The sequence below is a fragment of the Entelurus aequoreus genome, linkage group LG16, assembly GCF_033978785.1.
Source record: "Entelurus aequoreus isolate RoL-2023_Sb linkage group LG16, RoL_Eaeq_v1.1, whole genome shotgun sequence".
Classification (NCBI taxonomy): domain Eukaryota; kingdom Metazoa; phylum Chordata; class Actinopteri; order Syngnathiformes; family Syngnathidae; genus Entelurus; species Entelurus aequoreus.
This window is the reverse complement of record NC_084746.1, coordinates 31,932,146-31,958,576: the sequence shown is the minus strand read 5'-3', so window position 1 is coordinate 31,958,576 and position 26,431 is coordinate 31,932,146. Positions and strand designations below refer to the sequence as shown.

The window sequence follows — 26,431 nt, the reverse complement described above, 5'->3', positions numbered from 1 at the left end:
TGTTTTACTACTTTTGGATTGTTCTGTGTTGTGTTTGTGTCTCCTCTCAATTGCTCTGTTTATTGCAGTTCTGTGTTGCTGGGTCGGTTTGGTTTTGGAATTGGATTGCATTGTTATGGTATTGCTTTGTATTATTTTGTTGGATTGATTAATAAAAAATAAAAATCAATATATAAAAAATAATCGATTTTTGAAAAATGAGAATCAATACTGAAGCGTACAACGTGAGAATCGCGATTTGAATTCGAATCGATTTTTCCCCATACCCCTATTATATATACTTGCAGTGTGTATACAAAACAGAAAACAGAGCTAAAACTTACATTTATGAATATAAAACTTAGCCAATAGTATAACGAGGTTGCAAAGGTAAAGTTCCTTTTCAAATTGTTTCTCATACTGTGTAAATCCAAATAGCACATATTTAAAACAAAGCACACATTTGTCATGAATATTGTCCAGGATGATAGTGATCGAGTGCTTTCAATTCTAGTGTTTTTCTTTATTGCTGTTGCTGGGGCACGGTGACGCCCAAAGCGGAAGTGGAACTCCTGCTTTGTGGGAGTTGTAGTCCAATAACGCTCCAACTTCCGTAAGAGCTATGTGACCCACCGCTCTCGAGAACTACATGTCCCACGCGCCACTAAGAGACGTCCGCTTTCAGGGGACAATTTGTTTTGGTCAATACGAACTACGCATTGTCACGCTGAGCCCAAGGTCCACCGCGGTACTTTAACCTACTGGTTAAACAACAACGAATCTCTGGCAAACGTTAGCCATAACTCCTCCTCCGAAGTCTGCTTTTCACCACCCCTCTCCTTTGGGGCCACCACCCCCTTCGTCGACCACAGAAGCTAGTGAGCTAGTTAGCAAACAAGCTAGCGCTTACCAGACACTTATTACCCATGTCCTCGGAAGAAAGCCTGAGTTTAACGATCACGGATTGGCTTTTTGTTAATTCCTGGTGGCTCCTCTTGCCATTCATCATGCTGCTGGTGATCGCCGCATTCATCGTTGCATTTGTGCTGCTGTTATACATGATATCGCCCCTTATTAGCCCCAAACCCCTGAAACTGAACGGGGCCCACGTCGTGGTAAGTTCAACTTTTCAACAGCGTCCATGTTTGAATGATGTTAAATTGCCTTTGATGGTAAATGACCTGCACAGTGTTGTTGTTATCTAGCTGTCATCGTGAGCTCGTGACACTTGAGATAATCCTACAATTCGAGGAATTATTCGGTGCACAAGAGCATAAAGCTATGTCGTTTCACATTACACATTTAAACTTGCTCTAGTGCACTGTTTTCAACTTTTTCTGAGCCAAGGCACATTTTTTCATTGAAAAAAATCTGGAGGCACACCACCAGCAGAAAACATAAAAAAATTAAACTCAGCAGCCGATGTTGACAGTAAAAAGTTGTTTTTGCAATTGTTGGATATGAATTCAAACCATAACCAACCATGCATCACTATAGCTCTTGTCTCAAAGTAGGTGTACTGTCACGACCTGTCACATCACACCGTGACCTAAATTGGGGTTATTGGTGTTTTCCTGTGTGTAGTGTTTTAGTTCTTGCGCTCCTATTTTGTTGGTGATTATCATGTCATGTACGGATGGATGTACATTGGGGACGCCGTCTGCTGCTCCACATGCTGTAAGTCTTTGCTGTCATCCAGCATTCTGTTTTTGTTTACTTTGCAGCCAGTTCAGTTTTAGCTTTCGCTTTGCATAGCCATCCCTAAGCTTCAATGCCTTTTCTTAGCGGCACTTGCCTTTTTATTTATTTTTGGTTTAAGCATTAGATACCTTTTTACCTGCACACTGCCTCCCGCTGTCGTCTGCATATTGTGATCACGACAAACCATGTTCCCGACATCTACAAAGCTATTAGCTACCTGCTGCCACCTACTGACATGGAAGAGTATTACACGGTTACTCTGCCGATCTGTAGACCGTACAGACACTCAACAACGGCACATTTGCGGATTATAATTACTGGTTTGCAAAAAATATTTTTAACCCAATTAGGTGAAATTACATAATCTGTCGCGCACAGTGGTTGAAAAACACTGCTCTAATGTTACCCCATTTTTAATGCAACTTTTTACTCAGTTGACCTTGATATTTGACCTTTGATTATTCTTCAATTTCCAGGTGACTGGAGGCTCAAGCGGAATTGGGAAATGCATAGCAATGGAGTGCTACAGACAAGGAGCTTTCATTACTTTGGTGGCAAGGGATGAGGTAAATCATCAGTTTTAACTTGCAGGAACTAGAACGTGGTGTGGAAGTGGTTGTACTATGCAGTTCGTTACAGTGGAACCTCGATTGACGAACCTTAACAGTTCTTGAGCATAGTTCTTCAACTGAGAAGTTACCATGAATTGATTAACGTGGACCTCGACTTAAACAAATTGAAAAACTTATTCGGGTGTTACCATTTAGTGGTCAATTGTACGGAATATGTACTGTGCAATCTACTAATAAAAGTCTCAATCAATCAAAAGTATAGTGAAGCAGAGTTCCCCTTACGAATCAATGTAAACATGAATACCGGTAATTGGTTCTAGCCTCGACAAAAGTCCCTATTAGTAGTAGTAAAGAAACTGCACACTTTGAAGACACTAATATATATGTGTGTGTATTAGGGTTGTGACGATGCCAATATTTTGGTACCGGTACCAAAATGTATTCCGATATTTTTCTAAATAAAGGGGACCACAAAAATGGTATTATTGTCTTTATTTTAAAAAATCTTACGGTACATTAAACGTATGTTTCTTATTGCAATTTTATCGTTAAATAAAATAGTGGACATACGAGACAACTTTTCTTTTTAGTAAGTAAGCAAAGAAAGGCTCCTAATTTAGCTGCTGATGTATGCAGTAACATATTGTGTCATTTTCCATTCTATTATTTTGTCAAAATTACTAAGGACAAGTGGTAGAAAAATGAATTATTAATGTACTTGTTCATTCACTGTTAATATATGCTTACTTTCTCTTTTAATATGTTCTATCTACACTTCTGTTAAAATGTAATAATCACTTATTCTTCTGTTGTTTGGATGCTTTACATTAGTTTTGGATGATATCAAGTAGTTACAGGGTCATGGAATGGTCATAATTTAAGTTCTCATGTGTCCAGGAACGTATTTCCTGAGTTTATAAACAAAATATATATATTTTTTAAACCAAAAAAGATTTTGTGATGCTAAAAATGTTGATGTAATCATAGTAGTATCGACTAGATACACTCCTGTACTTGGTATCATTACAGTGGATGTCAGGTGTAGATCAGCCAATGGCGTTTGTTTACATTGTGACGCCGTTTGTTTACATTGTGACGCCGGTGTGTAGTGAAGCATGTTTAGCTATTCCTCATCCTGCAGGGATGATACTTGTAAGAAACTAACTTTATTTGTCGGCATAAAGGCGAGGATTAGTGATTTAGAAGTAGCTAAAACACTGCAGACTGTGGCTGGACGTTAGCCGCTAGCTAGCTAGCCATGTCTTAAAGCACCTCTTCCTGAGGACGTTTTAGTGTTATAACTTCACCTTTATCGTTAGTTTTTAAGCCAAAATGCGTCCGTTCTCCCTTTTCTGTCTACACACTGTGTCTGCTTGTAAGTACTCAGTAATTGTGCGCTGCCAAACATGTTCCTCAGCTCGTAAAACCAGCAATGTCACGACGTGACGACACGCCGTCAAGCCCGTTAAAAAAAGGGGGGGGCGCTACTTTTTAGAGGCGGTATAGTACCGAATATGATTCAACAGTATCTGGCTTCCTCACACCTCCAAAGACATGCACCTGGGGATAGGTTGATTGGCAACACTAAACTGGCCCTAGTGTGTGAATGTGAGTGTGAATGTTGTCGGTCTATCTGTGTTGGCCCTGTGATGAGGTGGCGACTTGTCCAGGGTGTACCCCGTCTTCCGCCCGATTGCAGCTGACATAGACTCCAGCACCCACCGCGACCCCGGAAGGGATAAGCGGTAGAAAATGGATGGATGGATGGATAGTATCACGGTACTATACTAGTACCGGTATGCCGTACAACCCTTGTGAGATATGGAGGGTATGGCATGGAGGGGGGTGTACCTGGGACGCTGGGTACACCGTTGAGCCCTCTGGAGACGTCGTGGGCTTCAATCAACGAAACGTCGATGAAGCAGGGTGCCCACCCGATGACCCCAATGACATACTTACCCTCCCTTTCACCACTCCACACCGACTGCTACCGTCAAGATTGTTCCTACTTACCAAAGGGATTGAAACATCTAGTTCTATTTGCTTTACTGTGTATATATGTATATATATATATATATATATGAATATATATTAATATATATATATATATATATATATATTAATATATATATATTAATATATATATATTAATATATATTAATATATATATATATATATATATATATATATATATATATATATATATATATATTAATATATATATATATATTAATATAATTATATATATTTATTAATATATATATATATATATATATTAATATATATATATTAATATATATTAATATATATATATATATATATATATTAATATATATTCTAAGGCTGCAGCTAACGATTATTTTTCTATCGATTAATCTATAGATTATTTTTTCGATTAATCGGTTAATCTATAGATTATTTTTTCGATTAATCTATAGATTATTTTTCCTTTTACCGATTATTTTTTTTATTCAAAATGAAGATGAAAAAATAAATGTAGGCCCGTTTTTTCAAAAGGCATGGCTTTTATTTACAAAAAAAAAGAAGTATGGCCACTCAGTCAACATTGACAACAACATGACTAAATATTCTGTAACAATGTAAACATTTAAAACTTTTAACATTTAACAAAATTAAAAGTAGCTTATTTGCTTTTTAATGTGCAAATATAAAAGTCAACATCCAGTGCAAATCTTAATATTCTGCAATAGTATAAGCATTTCAAAAGTAAAAGTATTGCTTATTTTGCTTTAAAATGTGCAAAAATAAAGATAAACATCCAATACAAAAAAGTGCAAAACGAAATATTCTGTAACAACAGTGTAAACATTTCAACAAAAGTGAAAGTATTGCTTATTTGCTAAAATGTGCAAAAATAAAGATAAACATCCAATACAAAAAAGTGCCAATGTAAATATTCTGGAGCACTGTAAACATTAAGTATTGCTTTTAAAATGTGCAAAATAAACATCCAGTCCAACACAGTACACAATAACCAATTCTACTCATTCCAGTGAGTGTCTAACAGTTGTAATGAAGAAAGGTTAGCATGTGTACATGTTTGGTTCTTTTCTTGTTTACAATATTCCCAGCAGCTGAAAATAGGCGCTCAGAAGGGGTCGATGTGGCTGGAACGAGAGGTAATTAGCCTTCACCTCAAGCCAGGACTGCGAGTGAGCTGAGCTGTAGTTTATATTTTTAGAAGGTCAACGGGCTCATAGTGATGTTACTAGTAGTTGACTGGGAGGTGTTTATTATCATTTGGGGAGAGTCCGCTGCCTGATGCTCACCTGCTAAACACCTATCTGCTCCACGCTGAAGCGCTGACTACATGCGCTCTGAATACGCACTGCTGATTGGCTGATAATGCTTCGTGTGTACCAATCAGATGGTTGTGTGGGTGGGACAATGCTGCGTGTGTACCAATCAGATGGTTGTGTGGGTGGGACAATGCTGCGTGCTGAGACAGACGCAGAGGAGCGAAGCAGCTTGTTAAGACTTTAGCAGCTAAAGTTAGCTTTAGCTTAGAAACTCGTTCGGTACACCCCCGTGCCGAACCGAAAGCCCCGTACCGAAACGGTTCAATACAAAACACGTACCGTTACACCCCTAGCAGATACAAATGACAGTCATGTTTTTGTGTAATGATGACAACGTATGCTCGCGCGGACGATTGACTAGTTGGTTTTCTTTTCAAATGTTCGTTCATAGCCGTTGTGCTGCTATGATAGGCCATTTCCGCTCGACACAGTGTGCATACAACAACATTATTAGGCCGTTTATTGAAATACTCCCACACTTTTGACCACTTTTGGCATGCTTTTCCCCCCTCGCTCGCACCGCTCGCATCGTCTGCTTTGATCGTCTGCTTTGCGGTCCGCCATGACGGTAGTGTGACGTAAATATGCGACGCGTCGACGCACAAAAACGGCGTCGACGTATTTACGTAACCGATGACGTCGACTACGTCGACGCGTCGTTTCAGCCTTAATATATTCATATATATATATTAATATATATATATTAATATATATATATATATATATATATATATATATATATATATATATATATATATATATATATATATATATATATATATATATATATGAATATATATTAATATATATATTCATATATATATATATATATATATTCATATATATTCATATATATATATTAATATATATATTAATATATATTAATATATATCAGACCTGGGCATTGTGCGGCCCGCGGGCCGCATCCGGCCCTTTGTGCGGCCCTGTCCGGCCCGCGTGAGGCCAAACATTTTTTTTTTATTTATTTTTTTTTTCAATCATAAATTACAAAATACATTTAAAAAACTATCTATGTCGAGTGTGCAATACAACGGCACTGCTTTTGTTTTCAAAATCGTTATTTGTATTACTTCCGTGTGGACGTATGCTCGTGCGCGATTGTGAACAGCTGCACACATATTACAAAATAAAGTTTAAAAAACATCAATGTCGTGCGTGCAATACAACTGTGCTGCTTTTGTTTTGAAAAGTGTCATTTATGTGCGTATGTCCGTGTGTAACCGGTGAGTGCAGGTGCACGGCGACACGTGATGCACAGTTATCCCCCAAAATGTCAGCTCACGCTAAAAAAAGAAAAGTTGATGAGGAATGCCGGGTTTTCAACAAGGCGTGGACTGCCAAGTATTTTTTTACAGAAATGAGAGGTAAAGCCGTGTGCTTAATTTGTGGAACACATGTTGCTGTGTTGAAGGAATATAATTTGAATCGCCACTACACAACAAAGCACGGGGAAAAATACCGGAATCTGGCCGATGGAGAGCGCGCAAGGGAGGCTGATGCGCTGATGGCAAAACGGCAAACCCAACAAGGACTTTTTACCCAATTTCACACCCACAAAGATGCAACCGTCAGGACAAGTTTCATAATTTCTCACAAAATCGCCAGAAAAAGTAAGGCGTTTTCTGACGGAGAGTTTATAAAGGAATGTTTATTGGACTCTGCTGCGCTCATATGCCCGGAGAAGAGGGCCGCATTTGAGAATGTGTCACTATCCCGACGCACTGTAACGAGGCGCGTTGAGGCCATCGCTGGAAATTTGGAGCTTCAGCTGAAGAACAGAACGGCCGACTTTGATTATTTTTCACTAGCTTTGGATGAGAGCTGTGATGTACGCGACACCGCCCAGCTGCTCATCTTTTTACGTGGGACAACTTCGGACTTTCAAATCACGGAGGAGCTTGCAGCCATGCAGTCAATTAAAGGGAGAGCCACAGGTAGTGACTTGTTCACAGAGGTAAATGCGTGTTTGGACATTTTAGGACTGAAATGGGACAAGCTGGCAGGTGTGACAACAGATGGTTGTCCAAATCTGACGGGGAAAAATGTTGGACTTTTAAAGAGGATGCAGGATAAAGTGACTGAAATTAACCCTGTGCAGAAATTGAAATTTTTACACTGCATTATACATCAGGAAGTGTTGTGTAAGACAGTGTTAAAAATTAACCATGTTGTTGATGTTGTAAGTAAAACAGTTAACTTTATCAGAGCGAGAGCGTTAAATCATAGACAATTTGTTGCACTTTTGGAGGAAAATGAGAGTGAACATGGTGACATAAGCTACCACAGCAACGTCAGGTGGCTCAGCCTGGGAAAAGTTCTGAAAAGTGTCTGGGACCTTAGAGACCAGATTCAGAAATTCTGTGGGGAAAAAGGACATGACATCCCAGAACTTTCAGATGAAGACTGGGTGGCAGACCTCGGATTCGCTGTGGATGTGACTGCACTCATGAACGAACTGAATGTCAAACTGCAGCGCAAGGGCCTTTTTGTGCATGAGATGTACAGTTCAGTGACGGCTTTCATGAGAAAGTTGCAGCTTCTCTCAAGCCAAGTGAAGGACAACATTCTGACCCACTTGCCAACACTAAAAGAAGCCACGAGATCAGCCGATCACCTCCACAAATACTCAAGCAAGTTAGAAGCACTGCATGGAGAGTTTTCGAGGCGATTTCAAGATTTCAAAACTATTGAGAGTGAAATGCACATGGTTTCTTCTCCCTTCAACTGCAGTGTGGACAATGTACCAAGCGATGTTCAGATGGAGCTCATTGACCTGCAGTCTGACCTACTTCTGGCCGAGCACTTCAGGTCAGTTTCATTGCTGGACTTTTACTCCTCCCTCAAAGAGGAGAACTTTCCACACCTGAGGAGGCATGCTCAGATGATTCTGGTCCTCTTTGGATCCACCTACGTATGTGAACAGACATTTTCTGTGATGAAGTTTAACAAATCCAAACACAGATCCTCTATCACTGATGAGCACCTCTCAGCTGTCCTTCGCATAGCCACCTCAGACATTCAGCCAGATTTCAATGCCCTTGTTCAAGCCCAGAACAGACTGGATTATTCGCACTGAAGAGGTAAAATGAGGTGGAAAACATAACAAGTTATTGTTTGTTGTATTGCAGTATTTCTATAAACTTGTTAAGTTATTTGTTGTTTTTCCTTGTTTGTGGAACAAAGTTAAAGTGTGAACAAGTTAAAAATAAATTGCAGTGATTCAATGATTGTTTTTGTTTTCTTATTTCAATTTCACATAGCCTAATATAAATATTTAAGGATTAAGAGTTTAAATAAAACCATCAAAAGCAATCTGCTTTTGTATAAAGTTAAGTTAGGTTAAATGGAATTATTATTGCTTATTTTACGGTATATCAAAAATAATATTGAGCAAAATTTAACTGAAATATTGTCGATGTGGCCCTCCAGCAGTGCTCGGGTTGCTCATGCGGCCCCCGGTAAAAATTAATTGCCCACCCCTGATATATATATATATATATATATTAATATATATATTCATATATATATATATATATATATATAAATATATATATATATATATATATATATATATATATATATATATATATATATATATATATATATATATTAATATATTAATATATTAATATATTAATATATATTAATATATTAATATATATTAATATATATATATATATATTAATATATTAATATATATATATATATATATATATATATATATATATATATATATATATATATATATATATATTAATATATATATATATATATATATATATATTAATATATATATATATATATATATATATATATTAATATATATATATATATATATATATATATATTAATATATATATATATATATATATATATATATATATATATTAATATATATATATATATTAATATATATATATATATTAATATATATATATATAAATAAACCAACATAAGGGGGTAATGGCTTAACAATCTTTTTCTATCTAAACATTACATACAGCAAGCTTAAATATCAACACGCACACACAAAACTCTTGTTTGTGCGTTCCAGAACATTAACCATCTTGGTGCTACGATAAAAAACCAAAAAAGTAAAATCATTTACCTTGTGTCAGTGAAAATTTGTGGCATTGTCGAACACTGTGGGAGTTTTGGAGCGATAAACAAGCAGTGGCTTTATGTTGTCACTGCTAGCGTTAGCACAAACTTGCAGTTTCAGGCGGTCTTTCATCGGTAGTGCCTTCTTTGCTGTAATTAAGGGCCGCTTGGACTGTCTCACCGCAATTAAAGACTTGCTACTGTACAAAGCCCTTTGCAGATAAAATCCTCAACCTTAAGTTGCCGCGAGCCGGGTGATAACTAGCTAAAACGCGAGCTCAAAGCAGTTGTCCAGCAACCCAAAGCTAAACAACAAGACTGTGAGAGTTTGGACATATTTGAAGCGTTTGTGATCACTCAAAGGGATCTCTAAGACAGGCTGACACAGTTCTGACCAGCGCAAGGTACAACAATTGTGGTAATAACACTTCAGAAGTGCCGCTCGCCGTCAAAGCTCCTCGAAGTGGCCTTGCCTGTGTGTAGAGGATGTTACGTAGGCAACCCCCGATGGCCTTAAGAGACATGAAAAATGAATGAAGTGTTCGTATATTGAGGCATGGTTAGCACACAGAGGCATATTTGGCGCGGTGTAAAGGTTCGTAAACTGCAAAAGTGGTACACCAACTTCATTAAAGTACAATTTGGCCAAAAAAAATAAATGTCCTTGGAGAGCCAAGTGTTTTCTGAGGTGGTACTTAGTGACAAAAGTTTGAGAACCACTGGTATAGTTTATTCCGAACATGCTTTGACTAAATTATAATTCTACATGTGCACAAGTCAATATGTCGGAAAAGTTGAAAGGTTTTTCTTAGCCTACGCTCTCTGTCTCCATATTCACTGATCATTTCCTGTGTTTAACGAATTCACACTTTCAATAACTCACATCTTTACCATTTTGTAAAGGAAAAGAAGCTGGCTGACAGTGTACAATAACTTATGAGATAATAATGCAGGAAAAGACCCTGGTTGCATTCTGTAAAAATATTGTCTTGTATTTTTATGTTAAGAATCTATACTTTATGGGAGGCTTTATTTTTGCAAATGTAGTTGTATAATGTGTAATTGTTAAGTTTTGCATTGTATTGTATGCAGAATATAATATGTTTTCTTTAAAAAATGTTTCCCAAGCACAAATAGTTGGCTCTAAAATGCTGCATACTCTTTAACCCCTATTGTAAATTTCAGCTCCTCGTCCCTCGCCACATCACGCTTCGTCTATTGCAGATGTTATTTTGAAGCATGATCTACACATTTTTGGCCCTAATTTAAGTTTTTTAAGCATTAACATGGCTAAATGTATTAAAATATCAATACTACAGTGGTATTTGCCACTAGAGTAGACCAAACCAATCAAAGCGCGCTGTTCAGTTTCGTAGCCACTGAATGGCTCAGCCTTAGGCAGCATCACTATATTAAATACAAAGAGTGTAAATGTGACCATGGGGGTGTTATTTTATCACTAGTGGGCTCTTATGTTAAAAAACACATTTAAAAAGGTCATAACCAGGTTTTTCTATGCTCTAGCTATGAAGATATATATTCAACCTATAATTAATCATTCCTACTTTGCGGATATTAATTTACCACGATACTAATCAACAGCGAGGGTTTTCTGTGACCCTGTGTTTGTTTATTGAAGTTATTATGTTTATTGAAGTGTGTTTTTGGGGCATGGTGTCTATATTTGAGAAATATGTGCAGTTTGTTTTTAAATCTTTTTTCTTTTTCTTTCTTTCTAGACTAAATTGCTTCAAGCCAAGAAAGAAGTCGAGAAATTTGCCATTAATGACAAACAGGTTAGTTGGTTGAAGTTTGTTTCGAACAGGTGTACAATTTCAATATGCTACATCACATTATTTTTCATTTCTCTTAACATGTACGAAAAGAAATGGAAAGAAGCGAAGCTTAAACAATCCTACCCCTTTTCCACTTCATAGCAATTTCTAACACGTGTTCATTTCCTGTTCTCAATTTGTAATACAATTTACATCTGTGAATTGTAAATACAACACAGTTCTCCTACAGTGATAAATAGTTGAGTCAGTTGTGATTTACATAATGACAAATACTTTTTTCAGCGAGTTCAAGGCGTTTTATCATAATTATTTTTCATTGTACTTTGTAAACACTTGTTGTGGTTTGAGGACTTTGAAACTGCACTTTAAAATATGTACAGTACAGGCCAAAAGTTTGGACACACCTTCTCATTCAATGCCTTTTCTTTATTTTCATGACTATTTACATTGTAGATTGTCACTGAAAGCATCAAAACTATGAATGAACACATGTGGAGTTATGTACTTAACAAAAAAAGGTGAAATAACGGAAAACATGTTTTTTATTATAATTTCTTCAAAATAGCCACCTTTTGCTCTGATTACTGCTTTGCACACTCTTGGTATTCTCTCGATGTGGTTTTCACTTCACAGGTGTGCTTGAAGCTCATGGAGAGAATGCTACAAGGGTGCAAAGCAGTAATCAGAGCAAAGGGTGGCTATTTTGAAGAAACTAGAATATAAAACATGTTTTCAGTTATTTCACTTTTTTTGCTAAGTACATAACTCCACATGTGTTCACTCATAGTTTTGATGCCTTCAGTGACAATCTACAAGGTAAATAGTCATGAAAATAAAGAAAAACGTATTGAATGAGGTGTGTCCAAACTTTTGGCCTGTACTGTAGTTGATATTTTTTGTTATTAATAATATGACTTAAAACAGGTGGTGCTCTGCATATCAGTGGATGTTTCCAGTGACTACAGTCAAGTGGAAAGTGTTATTAAACAGGTAACACTACCCTTTAATAGAAGCTTCAAGTCTATTGCAATTGTTTTTAAAATTGTTTTTTGCAGGCTCAAGAGAAGCTGGGTCCTGTTGATATGCTTGTTAATTGTGCCGGATCGTCTTTTTCTGGAAAGTTTGAGGAAGTAGAGGTTGATCGTTTCAAGGTAGGTAACTGAGAATTCAACTGTAATTCGAACTATCTACTCATATCTACAACTGAAATATAAGATACTAAAATACTTTTGCAACTCTGATCCCAACAGAGGCTGATGGAGGTGAACTACTTGGGCAGCGTCTATCCGACGCGTGCCGTCATCACCACCATGAAGGAGCGAAGAATGGGTCGTATCATGTTTGTTTCTTCCCAGGCGGGCCAGATCGGCCTTTTTGGTTACACTGCTTATTCCCCATCTAAGTTTGCCCTGCGCGGGTTAGCCGAGTCACTGCAGATGGAGGTGAATGGAGGCCCTAATGCGAGTCTCTATGTTTCTATGTATACCCGCGCGGTTTAATTTTCTTCTGCAAATGTAGCTCAGTGAACTTTGTTCTTTCTTAGATAAAGCCGTACAATATTTACGTGACGGTGGCCTACCCACCAGATACAGACACCCCAGGGTTAGCAGAGGAAAACAAGACAAAGGTAAAAATTGTCTATTCTGTTTGTTGTTGTATTGTTTAATTCTGTCCTTTGGTTGTAGCCGCTGGAAACCAGATTAATCTCTGAAACCTCAGGTGTTTGTCAGCCAGACCAAGTGGCAAAGATTATCGTTCGAGATGCAGTGGTAAGATATAACGCTTAAGCAAATACAGTACACCTCTGTGCTCATTCGTAATTGATTTGGTTATTTTTTTTTATATTGAATGAAAGACAGTTTGTCAGTGAATGTTGTCTCCTTTGGTTACCACAGCAGGGGAACTTTAACAGCTCTGTGGGTCCAGATGGGTACATGCTGTCAGCTCTCACCTGTGGGATGTCACCCGTCACCTCCATCACAGAGGGTCTCCAGCAGGTACACAGATAATCCCATTCAATATGAATGATTGTTGGGAGTTAACTCTACAACTTTTGGTAAAAAATACTATGGCTGTCAAGTGATTAATTTTTTAAATCAGATCAATCACGCTCTTGAATAGTTATTAGTCACATCTTATTACTTGTTTAATTCAAATTTGCTTAAGAAAAGACCCTGATATTTGGACACAATGCATTTTAGTCTGAATGTAATCCAGGAACTTTTTTCAAAGTTTTACTTAACCACAAGTCATCGATTTGCTCAAAACTTGGTGGCAGTTAGAGTAAGAATCAACTGCACATTTTCTAAGTATTTGCAATAATATGGCAAACAAGGTACAGATGTAGACTTATAGTAAAAACACCCATAAAAATGTTACGTAGTGCACCATTCTGCATTTACTCTTCCTTTAACCAGTTCAAACCAATTTATTTACCTTTTCAGATAACCGTTTTGATCTCTTTTTTTGGTACAATGCTATCAGTTGGTGATATGAATGACATCTTGCAGCATTTTGTCTTCACCAATGTTAAGTAGCTTCACCGTTTCTCCTTATTGTAACTAAATTGGGCATACCGCCACAAAGAATGTTTTTTTTAACATCAAAACAAATACAAGTAATGGTAAATGGGTTATACTTGTATAGAGCTTTTCTACCTTCAAGGTATTCAAAGCAGTTTGACACTATTTCCACATTCACACACATATTCACACACTGATGGCAGGAGCTGCCATTCAAGGCCCTAACTACAACCCATCAGGAGCAAGGGTAAAGTGTCTTGCTCAAGGACACAACAGACGTGACTTGGATGGCGGAAGCTGGGATCAAACCTAGAACCCTCAAGTTACTACTACCAACCGAGCCACGCTGTTTCCGCCAGAAGTCACAAAGTCGGACGCTATTTTTAACTTTTATTTACAATCTTATGCACACACTGCACAATTCCAACAGGTTTTTCCTCCCACGCAAACACTTGCGTCTTCGTGCTGTCACAGACACACAAAAACACTTCCTCATTCTCCACCAATCCGTGGCGCTTTCAGGTACAAACGATGTGTTTGTGATTATGGGGAAAATTATCAAATCAAAACCACATGAACATAAAACATTACCACCAGCAGGTCGTTACAGTATGAAAACAAATATATATACACTGTACTTATGGGGCAAATGATACAATAAGCAGCAACAATTGCAAAACGATATAAAAAATACTTGATACTAATGAATAAAAATTTGTTTTTAAATTGATCTATACATTTTTTGAGTCTTTAAGGAAAATTATATCGTCATAGTGACGATATAATTTTAATAATCCCCCCACCACCACAGGTATCTAGCCTACTTGAGCTGGCTGTCCATTTAGCTAAGGCAATGTTTAACTTACATCTGCTACTTTTGTTGACAACATTGACGCAGGTAAACTCCACCAGCGTTGTCGTTCTCCGCTTGGTCAAGTTGGTGTCGATGTAGCATTCATGCTAGCGGCGCCATCCTGGAGTATGTGCTTTGCCTTAAGATGGTATTTTAAAGGCCTACTGAAACCCACTACTACCGACCACGCAGTCTGATAGTTTATATATCAATGATGAAATCTTAACATTGCAACACATGCCAATACGGCCGGGTTAACTTATAAAGTGCAATTTTAAATTTCCCGCGAAACTTCCGGTTGAAAACGTCTATGTATGATGACGTATGCGCGTGACGTCAATCGTTGAAACGAAAGTATTCGGACACTATTGTATCCGATACAAAAAGCTCTGTTTTCATCGCAAAATTCCACAGTATTCTGGACATCTGTGTTGGTGAATCTTGTGCAATTTGTTTAATGAACAATGAAGACTGCAAAGAAGAAAGCTGTAGGTGGGATCGGTGTATTAGCGGCTGGCTGCAGCAACACAACCAGGAAGACTTTGACTTGGATAGCAGACGCGCTATCCGACGCTTGCCGCCGACCGCATCGATGATCGGGTGAAATCCTTCGTCGCTCCGTCGATCGCTGGAACGCAGGTGAGCACGGGTGTTGATGAGCACATGAGGGCTGGCTGGCGTAGGTGGATAGCTAATGTTTTTAGCATAGCTCTGTGAGGTCCCGTAGCTAAGTTAGCTTCAATGGCGTCGTTAGCAACAGCATTGTTAACGTTCGCCAGACTGGAAAGCATTAACCGTGTAGTTACAGGTCCATGGTTTAATAGTATTGTTGATTTTCTGTCTATCCTTCCAGTCAGGGGTTTATTTCTTTTGTTTCTATCTGCAGTTGAGCCCGATGCTATCACGTTAGCTCCGTAGCTAAAGTGCTTCGCCGATGTATTGTTGTGGAGATAAAAGTCACTGTGAATGTCCATTTCGCGTTCTCGACTCTCATTTTCAAGAGGATATAGTATCCGAGGTGGTTTAAAATACAAATCCGTGATCCACAATAGAAAAAGGAGAAAGTGTGAAATCCAATGAGCCCTTGTACCTAAGTTACGGTCAGAGCGAAAAAAGATACGTCCTGCACTGCACTCTAGTCCTTCACTCTCACGTTCCTCATCCACGAATCTTTCATCCTCGCTCAAATTAATGGGGTAATCGTCGCTTTCTTGGTCCGAACCGCTCTCGCTGCTGGTGTAAACAATGGGGAAATGTGAGGAGCCTTTCAACCTGCGACGTCACGCTACTTCCGGTACAGGCAAGGCTTTTTTTATCAGCGACCAAAAGTTGCGAACTTTATCGTCTGTTCTGTACTAAATCCTTTCAGCAAAAATATGGCAATATCGCGAAATGATCAAGTATGACACATAGAATGGATCTGCTATTCCCGTTTAAATAAAAAAATGTCATTTCAGTAGGCCTTTAAACTTATTGTGCGCCGATGAAAAGAAAGTTAGTAGCCGCAATGCCAACAAATTTCCTCAGTTTTATCTAAAGTTCCGTAGGAGTGTGTTTTAAAGTGAAATTGGCCTCCTCTCATCACTCATCTTTGCACCATGTAACAATAGGCGCCGACTTCCAGGTTTACATGTGGTCATAACAAATAGTGTGATTAATCTACATACATCCTTGATTGGGGTGTAAAAAAACAAGTGTGCAATTTTCTTAACGTGTTCCTGCTGAGAATATTGACCAAATAACATTGAAGAGTTGCATAGCTTTGCTACAAGTACTAGGGGTGTAACGGTACACAAAAATTTCGGTTCGGTACATACCTCGGTTTAGAGGTCACGGTTTGGTTCATTTTCGGTACAGTAAGAATACAACAAAAAATAAATTTTTGGGTTATTTATTTACCAAATTTGCAAAATCTTCCACCAAAAATATTTTATGCGAAGTAATCCGAACCTTGGATAGGTCAATAATTCATAATAACATTGATTTTGAGTCAATATTATGTTTTGAGCAATGACAGTTTGAAAGAAAAAAAAACAGCTTTGTTTTATTAGTCAACATGGCAACTTTTTCTAAATTACATTTAACCTTGAAGCTTTTTTATTTCACTTTTGTTATGTTTTTGTTTATTTTAATAGTATTTTTAGAATGTGCCGTGGGCCTTTAAAACCTTAGCTGTGGGCCGCAAATGGCCTCCGGGGCACACTTTTGACACCCCTGCTATAGATAATTAAAAATTAAATCTGATAAATCTATGGATAAAAAGCAGAGCCTGGCGACGCATGCGCGTTCATCATAACTCTCTCGCTCTCTCTGTCTCTGCCCCTCCCTCACGAATGCTGCTGCGTGCACAATTTGTTTTGTTTTTACCCCTTCTTAACCCTGAACGTACATTGAAAATACACGCAACCCTAACTCAAAATGCCGGACATTCGAGGCATTTAAGAAACTCCGCCCTGACAGCTCCGCAAAAGAGGACATGTCCGGTGAAAAGAGGGCGTATGGTCAGTCTATCGTAGCCTATTAGCTGCTAGCATGCCATGTGTTGTGCCTCGGTGTGCACTGTTTACACAACGTGCGTTGCGCTATTTAATATGTCTGGAAACTTGTTCAGTACACCTCCGAACCGAACCGACACCCCCGTACCGAAACGGTTCAATACAAATACACATACCGTTACACCCCTAACAAGTACAATGGAAATTATACTGTAAGTTAGGTCTGCAACTAACAACTATTTTGATGGTCGACTAGTCAACGATTATCTTAACGATTACACGACTAATTATGGAACATAATCCCATTCAGTGGCTCTAACTTGCCATCTGCTTTTAAATCTAGCTTAAGATATGTTTGTGTGATAACTAACAAAGATGACTAACTAATTCAGAAATATTTATACTGTAACTATGTTTGCTCATTAGGCTGTTACAAAAAACAAAATAACTCAAACTTTTGTCCATTTAAAAGCAGGGACAGGCCCAGTGCTGACAAAAACTTAATACATTTTTTATGGAAACAAAGGACTATAAAAACAGCTTTGGTGTTTGCTTTTATTGCTGCTATCCAACTTCCTAAAAAAAAAGTGTGCAGTGTTTAAAAAGCTGCACATTGGTATTTTGTTGATTGACTCCTGGCATTTTAGCTATCTAATAGATTTGATTAATTCACAACTGTAGCTACATAGGGAGTAAGTAAATACATATTAATTACATAAATAAATAAAGTTCTCCTAAATAATTGATTTTAAAAAAAAAAGTAAAATAGACTGAGTCACCAATATGTGGGATGTTTTGTTTAGGCACTCAATTCCACGGATAGACTAGTTTGTTATGCATAATTCTTGGCCGTACGATAATCGAGATGGTACATTTTTAAAAATGTTAACCGAAAACCATATCACAGGATCGGTAGGTTGTGAGTTCAAATCCCGGCCAAGTCATACCAAAGACTATAAAAATGGGACCCATTACCTCCCTGCTTGGCACTCAGCATCAAGGGCCTAGAAGTGGGGGTTAAATCACTAAACATGATTCCCGGGCGTGGCCACCGCTGCTGCCCACTGCTCCCCTCATCTCCCATGGGGTGAACAAGGGTCAAATGCAGAGGACAAATTTCACCACACCTAGTGTGTGTAACAATCATTGGTACTTTTACTTTAACTTAATCCGAAGTTTTGACTGTTCAGTATTTCTTTATTTTAGTTGAACCACTTTAGTACTAGCGTCCGCCGCAGAAAAACATTTGTTTGTGGGCTATTGCTTTTGTCAGAGTTACAAACTTCAGCAAAAAATAACCCTGTTGTGCATATCCACAAATGTCTACTGCAGAGGACGCTGGTTCTCAGGAGGATATAAAGTGTAAACAATTGGAGGATGCTCGAGGGGATACATTGTGGTCATCTAAAACCACACATTTGTCATTTTCAAAAGAAAAATATCGTCTTTAGTCCTCTTCTGCTTCGATTGTTTGCCTGAGGAGTACTTTGCTTCCAGTGGATTTTGGAGACTTAGCAACATGTTTACAGTAGAATTTCCACTGAATCAGTAAAGCTACACAGAAAGAAGAAACGGAAGAAATCCTGTTTCAGATCTTCTGGTGTTTCCAATGAAGGATTATTTTTAACTCATCTGACTCTTGCAACACCTTCTCCTTTGTGCAGATTGTCACCATGGGCCTGTTCCGCACCATCGCCCTATTCTACCTGGGAAGTTTTGACAGCATCGTGCGGCGCTGCATGATTCAGAGGGAACAGTCCAAGGCGGCGGACAAGAGAGAGTAACCCCCTTCGAACCAGCCCAGGACAGCAGCTATCCACTATCCATCTTCGTGTGTGTGTCCCCTCTCCCACCATGACGCTTATTGTCATGGGAGCAGCCTTACTTTCCCACAGGTGTGTTTATTTGTAATGAAGGGAGGTGATCGTACACATTAGCAGGCGTCCTCTCACAGGAAAAGCAATATCCTGTCGGACCGGTTGTGCCAAATATGGCCAGAAATTCCCTCCCTCGGGAGCTGTAGTCATAACAAGACAGGTGAGTAAGTCACCTTTTTGTCCTAACCTTGCATGCATCAGAAAAACATGTTATAAATGTATAGTTTCACCTAATAGGAATCGTCCGCAACCTTTTTCCGAGTCTTTGCAGGCAAAGACCACTCCTAATAACGTGGTTTTGTTTTTGTGCGCACACATCTTCTGTGGTGTAATTCGCGTGTTTTATTTTTAGTACAAATATAATTTTAGTAAGAAAGAAGGAGAGAGTTTTAACCATGTTTCCACCAGGCAGTCCAGTTCTTCGCCATGGTAACAAATTGGCTGAGCTGAGTGTTTCCATATCAGTGCTGTTGCCACTTGAACAAAAATGGTACCCAACAGGGGTATGGTTGCTTTTTAAATTGCAAAAAAGGACATTCCGTAACCGCTTGGTGGAAACAGGACGCTTAAGTGTTCCCATGTGTGCTACGACTGAGCCAGCCGTCGGCGAGAGAAAAGCCATTTACCATCTCGTTCCATTACATCCCTCTTTATTTAACCAGGTACTATTATTTCAAGCAGTCATGTGACTGGAAGCTCAGGTGACTGTTACTGATCACCTCAACTATATTGTAAATATTGTCTTTTGCTTATTCTCTCTACATAAGGAGGCGTACATGCAGTTTTTTATGTGTCATTGCACATATTCCACCATGCCAGTGTCGATCAGCGTTGACCTAAATCAGGGCAGAGAGTCGCTGGTCGAGTAATGCCCCAGTAGGTCCAGTGAGGGCGCTAGAGATTTGCTTTACATGCAAACCCTGCACAAAAGCTCAATTGTCACATTTCCCTTGGAAATAGCATCAAAGCTTTGCGTAATAGTGTTTACCTTAGAGGAAAAAAAGTACAACCTAAAGTTGTGTGAGCCGGTGAGAATGTACTTTCCATAGGGTTTTTTTGTTTTTTTTTATTACGCCGATATTTGCCAAAATGTGTTAAGACGATTCTTTTAAGATTTTTGTGGCCGCTGCATGGCGAGCCGTTCTAAGCCTTAAGACGTGACTACTGATCAAACGACAGGAAAGTGTGGCCTGACACGTGTATAGTTTATTAGTTGTATCACATTTTCACTGTAAACCGCCAACTTTTCTTGTCTTTGTGTGACTAGTTTGTCAATAATAGAAGAAGAAGAAAAAAAAAAGAAGCCTTAGAGGAACTCGAAAAATGAGAGTGAGAAACCATGACTCGTGTTTGACGATGTTCTCATTTGATTTTGGCTTCAAGGCGTGCAAAGCTTCTGTCACGTGTTGCTTTCAAACTCTTTCATTGTCTGGATGTAGCGACACTGTAGGTGATAGAACATGTAGCTTGTCATTTTAACACTGTTAAGCTATGCAAAGCTAAGCCTGCGCCTACAATGTGTTTGAGCATTTACAGTTAGGATTACTAACAGGCTGGTTGCCATGCACCATTAAAAAAAACAGCTCTTACTTTAAAGTATTTGTTTTTCTTTATTTCCTGTCGAAACTTTTACCCCCTTTCACCTAGTGTGCCATGGAAATCAAACTGTCAGAAATATGGAACATGTGTCTTGTCTTATTTCTGACATGTTGAACTGAATAAATACATGTGACGAAATTTGAACGCATGTTTGATTTCTGTTTTTTTTGCTCATATTGTATAAAAAAAAATGTATACTGCTTCTGACCTGCCTGTAGTCATAGTAGCTCAGAGCTTCTCAATTATTTTTTGGAATACGACTGAGAATATGATATGTATTTATCTGGACAAAACACTCTTGAGTTGCTGGCACCAGCACCCACAAGCCACCTAACTGATTTCTATTTATTGTTTCTAATAATTGTTTTCTGTCACACCTCCTCCAGGACACAAATGTCCAAACAACCCCTGAATTGAAATCCTTACCTCACAATTTTTATTTAGATCCTCATTACTGGCACGTTCCCAGTTAAAGCACTTTTAAACGTGTTTAAATTCCAGTTTCAAGGCCATTTAAAATGGTTAAAATATACTATAAGCCAGTGGTTCTCTAACCCTTTTTCACCAAGTACCACCTCAGAAAACACTTAGCTCTCCCAAGTAACACCATAATGACCAACAATAAAATACAGTAGGGTTGTAAGTAATCATTAAAAACGGCAGAGGTTTTATTTAACAAGCATATCGGTAGGTTGTGAGTTCAAACCCCGGCCGAGTCATACCAAAGATTATAAAAATGGGACCCATTACCTCCCTGCTTGGCACTCAGCATCAAGGGTTGGAATTGGGGGTTAAACCACCAAAAAGTATTCCCGGGTGCGGCCACCGCTGCTGCCCACTGCTCCCCTCACCTCCCAGGGGGTGATCAAGGGTGATGGGTCAAATGCAGATAATTTCGCCACACCTAGTGTGTGTGTGACAATCATTGGTACTTTAATATGTAATATTTTGGCCACTGTAACAATACACAGTTTGAATATGTAATTGATTCCTTGGCGTACCACTAGATGGAGCCTGCGTACCATACGAGGTACTCGTACCACAGTTTGGGAATCCTGGCTATAAGCTCTGCTTCTGTCTGTGGAACTGTAAACATGAAATGTGCGTTTGACATGGGATTTTATATTTTTTTCTTTTTTAGTATAATATGGGATTTAAAATGTTCCACATCCGGTACATGAAGATGAACTATTGCTGGGCCCCATCACAACATTGCAGACATGATGCCAAGCAGCTGAAGGGAGGAAGCCTCTTAATTATCCTAATTAAGCTTAGCTTACGTGCATCCATTACACAGATGGCTTACATGGCTGATTCTTCTTATTATTTTTTTTTACAACTATGCAATGATTTCCCCCCTTCTCTTGCAGTTCCTAATGTGCACTTGGAGGCTCCAGAGCGCAGCCAAAGGGTGCACTTTGCGTACATGACGTCAAGAATAGCTCACTAAGCACAGAGGAGGCGGCTCCTGAGGAAGTGGACTCCCAGTCCGATCGCGTCTGGCTCTTACGCCGACGGTTTGCGGCGTTGCAACTTTGCGCCCCAATTCCACCTCCAAACCCTCCCCACACCTCTTCTTCCACGTCTGGGTGATGCGTACCGGGAATAGATCCGCACTCTCTCCAGCCTCTTCCGCGTATTGGATTTACAGGCGAACCTGGGCGCTGAAGGCAGCGTTTTGGGGGACTTTTACGACCTGCTCCTGCGTGGGATTTCGGCGTTGAGTGGGTTCGGTTTCGATGCAGCCCACTTTTGGACGAGGCCGTGCAGAGAAGCGCGCACACGGACGCACCATGCATTCGGTTTAAGAGCCCATCTGATCCAGTCCAAAGTGCCAAATTAAGCCCAGATGGCGAACGAGTGTAACCGCACCATCGTGGAAAATTACATCTGCCATAAACTCTCCAAACGCGGCTACGAGTGGGGGTTCGGCGCCTCCCGGGAGGACGATGCTGCTAGTAACGGGCCACTAGTTGCCCCCTCGCCGACTTTGGTGCACCGGTGCCGCGAAGCCAGCGCCGGGCCCGACGGCGACGGCAACCAGAGCCTCTGCAAGCGAAGCCCCGGTTCGGAGCCCGAGCAGCTCGCCGCCATCCACCGGGTCCTCCGCGAGGCCGGGGACGAACTTGAAAGACTTTACCAGCCGGACTTCACCGAGATGTCGCGGCAGCTTTATCTGTCCTCCACCACGGCCCAGCGGAGGTTCGCCGAGGTGATTGACGAACTGTTCCGGGACGGCGTCAACTGGGGCCGGATCATCGCTTTCTTCGAGTTCGGGGGCACCGTGTGCGTGGAGTGCGCCACCAAGGAGGAGATGACGTCGCAGGTGGACAACATCGCCGAGTGGATGACGGAGTATTTGAACGCATCCCTCAACAGCTGGATACAAGACAACGGGGGCTGGGTAGGTGGCATTCGGTTATAGTTGTTTGCTAATGCGTGAAAAATCCACGGGCTGTGCTTTGTGTGTGACTTCAGATCTAAACATGACCTCAAAGAGCACATTAAATCACATTTGCACATCAACCGAAAGCTTTAGATGTTCCCATTACGCACGAAGGCACAAGATGGGCGGCCTTCACCCGTACGCTACTGTGATTGGTTGTTGACGTTGGCTGTCAAATATCTCTGGCCAATCAAAGAGCGAGAGCTGTGTCACACCTCCCGATGCTTTAGCATAAGCCCCGCCCTCTCTGGCAGTCACGCATCTGTCAGCGCTGCACTGTCGTGACACTAAAATGCTCCGCTTCAAATCTGTGTTTGTCACCTTTCGCCTACAAATGTTGAATATTATGTTTACATGTAACATTTGGAAGACAAGATGCGGCTTTTTAGACCGCGCATTGGCTTGTTGCCAGGGCGATTACTTTGACATTCAAGTATATTACCGTGTCGTCCAGTGAGACTTCATGGCTGTTTCTTCTCAAACTTTTCCATTCCCATAAGCGCCAGCCTGTGCCACAAAAATGACACAATACGGCACTTGTGTGGTCCACTAAACAACTTTCACAATAACAGTGTGTCCCCACACTGTTATGGGTTTAAACTTAAGTTTCTTGGAAATCAGTTTTTGTGGAACCCTGCTGTCTTGTTTACAGATTTACTATATCAAAAGGTCATTGAGACTAGTAAAGATCAAAGTAACAAACTTAGCACCATGTTAGAATAACAGAGCCAAAAAATAGGCAAGCTCAAACAGATCCGCAAAAACACTGATAATAATGTGCATGTCGGGACAGTAGTTGGCGATGTCTCGCTTAGTCTTGTCTTGCAAAAGAGTTATAAGCAGGGACTTAGCACCAAATTCATGTCAACATCCGGCTTTGGTGAGCAAATTGTTTTTACGGTGGCCGAATTTTCAATACATTACTGGTCCAAAGTGCGCAAATAGGACATAGAAATATACACACATACGTGCATATACCCATTACCTCCCTGCTTGGCACTCAGCATCAAGGGTTGGAATTGGGAGTTAAATCACCAAGAACGATTCCTGGGCACGACCACCGCTGCTGCTGCTCACTGCTCCCCTCACCTCCCAGGCGGTGATCAAGGGTGATGGGTCAAATGCAGAGAATAGGTCAAATGCAGAGAATAATTTCGCCACACCTAGTGTGTGTGTGTGACAATCATTGGTACCTTTTAACTTTATTTTATATATATATATATATATATATATATATATATATATATATATATATATATATATATATATATATATATATATATATATATATATATATATATATGTGTATTAGGGGTGTGGGAAAAAATAGATTTGAATTCGAATTGCGATTCTCACGTTGTGCGATTCAGAATCGATTCTCATTTTTCAAAAATCGATTTTTATTTATTTAAAAAAAAAAGTTTTATATTAATCAATCCAACAAAACAATACACAGCAATACCATAACAATGCAATCCAATTCCAAAACCGACCCAGCAACACTCAGAACTGCAATAAACAGAGCAATTGAGAGGAGACACAAACACTACACAGAACAAACCAAAAGTAGTGAAACAAAAATGAATATTATCAACAGTATCAATATTAGTTACAATTACAACATAGCAGTGATTAAAAATCCCTCATTGCCATTATCATTAGACATTTATAAAATAAAAAAGAACAACAGTGTCACAGTGGCTTACACTTGCATCGCATCTCATAAGCTTGACAACACACTGTGTCCAATATTTTCACAAAGATAAAATAAGTCATATTTTTGGTTCATTTAATAGTTCAAACAAATTTACATTATTGCAATCAGTTGATAAAACATTGTCCTTTACAATTATAAAAGCTTTTTACACAAATCTACTACCGTAATTTCTGGACTATAAGCCGCACCTGACTATAAGCCGCACCAGCTAAATTTAGGGGAAAATACAGATTGCTCCATATATAAGCCGCACCCGACTATACGCCGCAGGGTTTTGATGTGTAATTACCGTAGTATATAGGGGTTCCTGCTACCACGGAGGGGATTGTCGGGACAGAGATGACTGTTTGGGAACGCAAAGCGTCCCATTTATTAACAATAAATCTTTCAATCATTCAATCAAACTTTCACATCTTTGACATGGCGAACAGCATTCGTGCAGAGTACAAATAATACAACGGTGCAAAGTAATACAAAGTGCTCGCCTGTACGTTATCAAAATAACCCGCCTACCGGTATATGAAAAGTCAGTCTTTAATCATTGCGTCATCGTCTTCCTCCTGCGTACTAAAACCACCGAAATCCTCTTCGTCGGTGTCGGAGAAGAACAGGCCGTAAATAAGCCGCACCCTTGTATAAGCCGCAGGGACCAGAACGAGGGGAAAAAGTAGCGGCTTATAGTCCGGAAATTACGGTACTCTGCTTGCATGTCAGCAGACTGGGGTAGATCCTGCTGAAATCCTATGTATTGAATGAATAGAGAATCGTTTTGAATCGGGAAAAAAATCGTTTTTGAATCGAGAATCGTGTTGATTTTTTTTTTTAAAAATCGATTTTGAATCGAATCGTGACCCCAAGAATCGATATTGAATTGTGGGACACCCAAAGTATATATATAATATATATATATATATATATATATATATATATATATATATATATATATATATATATATATATATATATATATATATATATATATATATATATATATATATATATATATATATATATATATATATGTACATCTATCTATCTATATGTATATATATATATGTCAGAGGGATTTTTAATCACTGCTATGTTGAAATTGTAACTAATATTGATACGGTTGATAATATAAATTTTTGTTTCACTACTTTTGGTTTGTTCTGTGTCGTGTTTGTGTCTCCTCTCAATTGCTGTTTATTGCAGTTCTGAGTGTTGCTGGGTCGGTTTTGGAATTGGATTGCATTGTTATGGTGTTGCTGTGTATTGTTTTGTTGGATTGATTAATAAAAATAAAAACTTTTTTTTTTTTTTTTTAAATAAAAAAAATAAAAAATCGATTTTTAGAAAATGAGAATCGATTCTGAATCGCACAACGTGAGAATCGCAATTCAAATCGATTTTTTCCCACACCCCTAATTATATATATATATATATATATATA

The 26,431-nt window shown here is 39.0% G+C and overlaps 4 protein-coding genes across 4 annotated transcripts in view; 3 read left to right on the top strand and 1 right to left on the bottom strand.

The window, feature by feature from the left end:
* LOC133630849 (laminin subunit alpha-3-like) overlaps positions 1-26,431 on the bottom strand; it is a 288,676-nt gene that overhangs the window by 202,542 nt on the left and 59,703 nt on the right. The window lies entirely within an intron of this gene.
* Positions 648-20,968, top strand: kdsr (3-ketodihydrosphingosine reductase). The gene is made up of 10 exons (XM_062023516.1): positions 648-1,094; positions 2,157-2,246; positions 11,434-11,490; positions 12,415-12,480; positions 12,546-12,641; positions 12,741-12,932; positions 13,034-13,117; positions 13,176-13,259; positions 13,386-13,487; positions 19,025-20,968. Exons 1-10 carry the CDS (start codon positions 906-908, stop codon positions 19,142-19,144), a joined length of 1,080 nt encoding a protein of 359 aa, XP_061879500.1. The 5' UTR covers positions 648-905; the 3' UTR covers positions 19,145-20,968.
* Positions 7,500-8,669, top strand: LOC133631432 (general transcription factor II-I repeat domain-containing protein 2A-like). Its single transcript, XM_062023634.1, has one exon. The coding sequence runs from the start codon at positions 7,500-7,502 to the stop codon at positions 8,667-8,669; it is 1,170 nt and encodes a 389-aa protein (XP_061879618.1).
* The window catches only part of bcl2b (BCL2 apoptosis regulator b), a 54,657-nt gene continuing 50,525 nt past the window's right edge, over positions 22,300-26,431 (top strand). The window contains exon 1 of the mRNA XM_062022660.1: positions 22,300-23,240. Coding sequence (XP_061878644.1) covers positions 22,686-23,240 — 555 coding nt within the window. The 5' untranslated portion in view covers positions 22,300-22,685. The remainder of the gene's footprint in view (positions 23,241-26,431) is intronic.

Coding starts and splice junctions, on each gene's coding strand:
- kdsr (XM_062023516.1), top strand. CDS start 906: ATGTCCTCGGAAGAAAGCCTGAGTTTAACGATCACGGATTGGCTTTTT. Junction 11,491..12,414: donor TTGCCATTAATGACAAACAG/GTTAGTTGGTTG, acceptor GACTTAAAACAG/GTGGTGCTCTGCATATCAGT. Junction 13,118..13,175: donor CAGAGGAAAACAAGACAAAG/GTAAAAATTGTC, acceptor CTTTGGTTGTAG/CCGCTGGAAACCAGATTAAT.
- LOC133631432 (XM_062023634.1), top strand. CDS start 7,500: ATGCAGTCAATTAAAGGGAGAGCCACAGGTAGTGACTTGTTCACAGAG.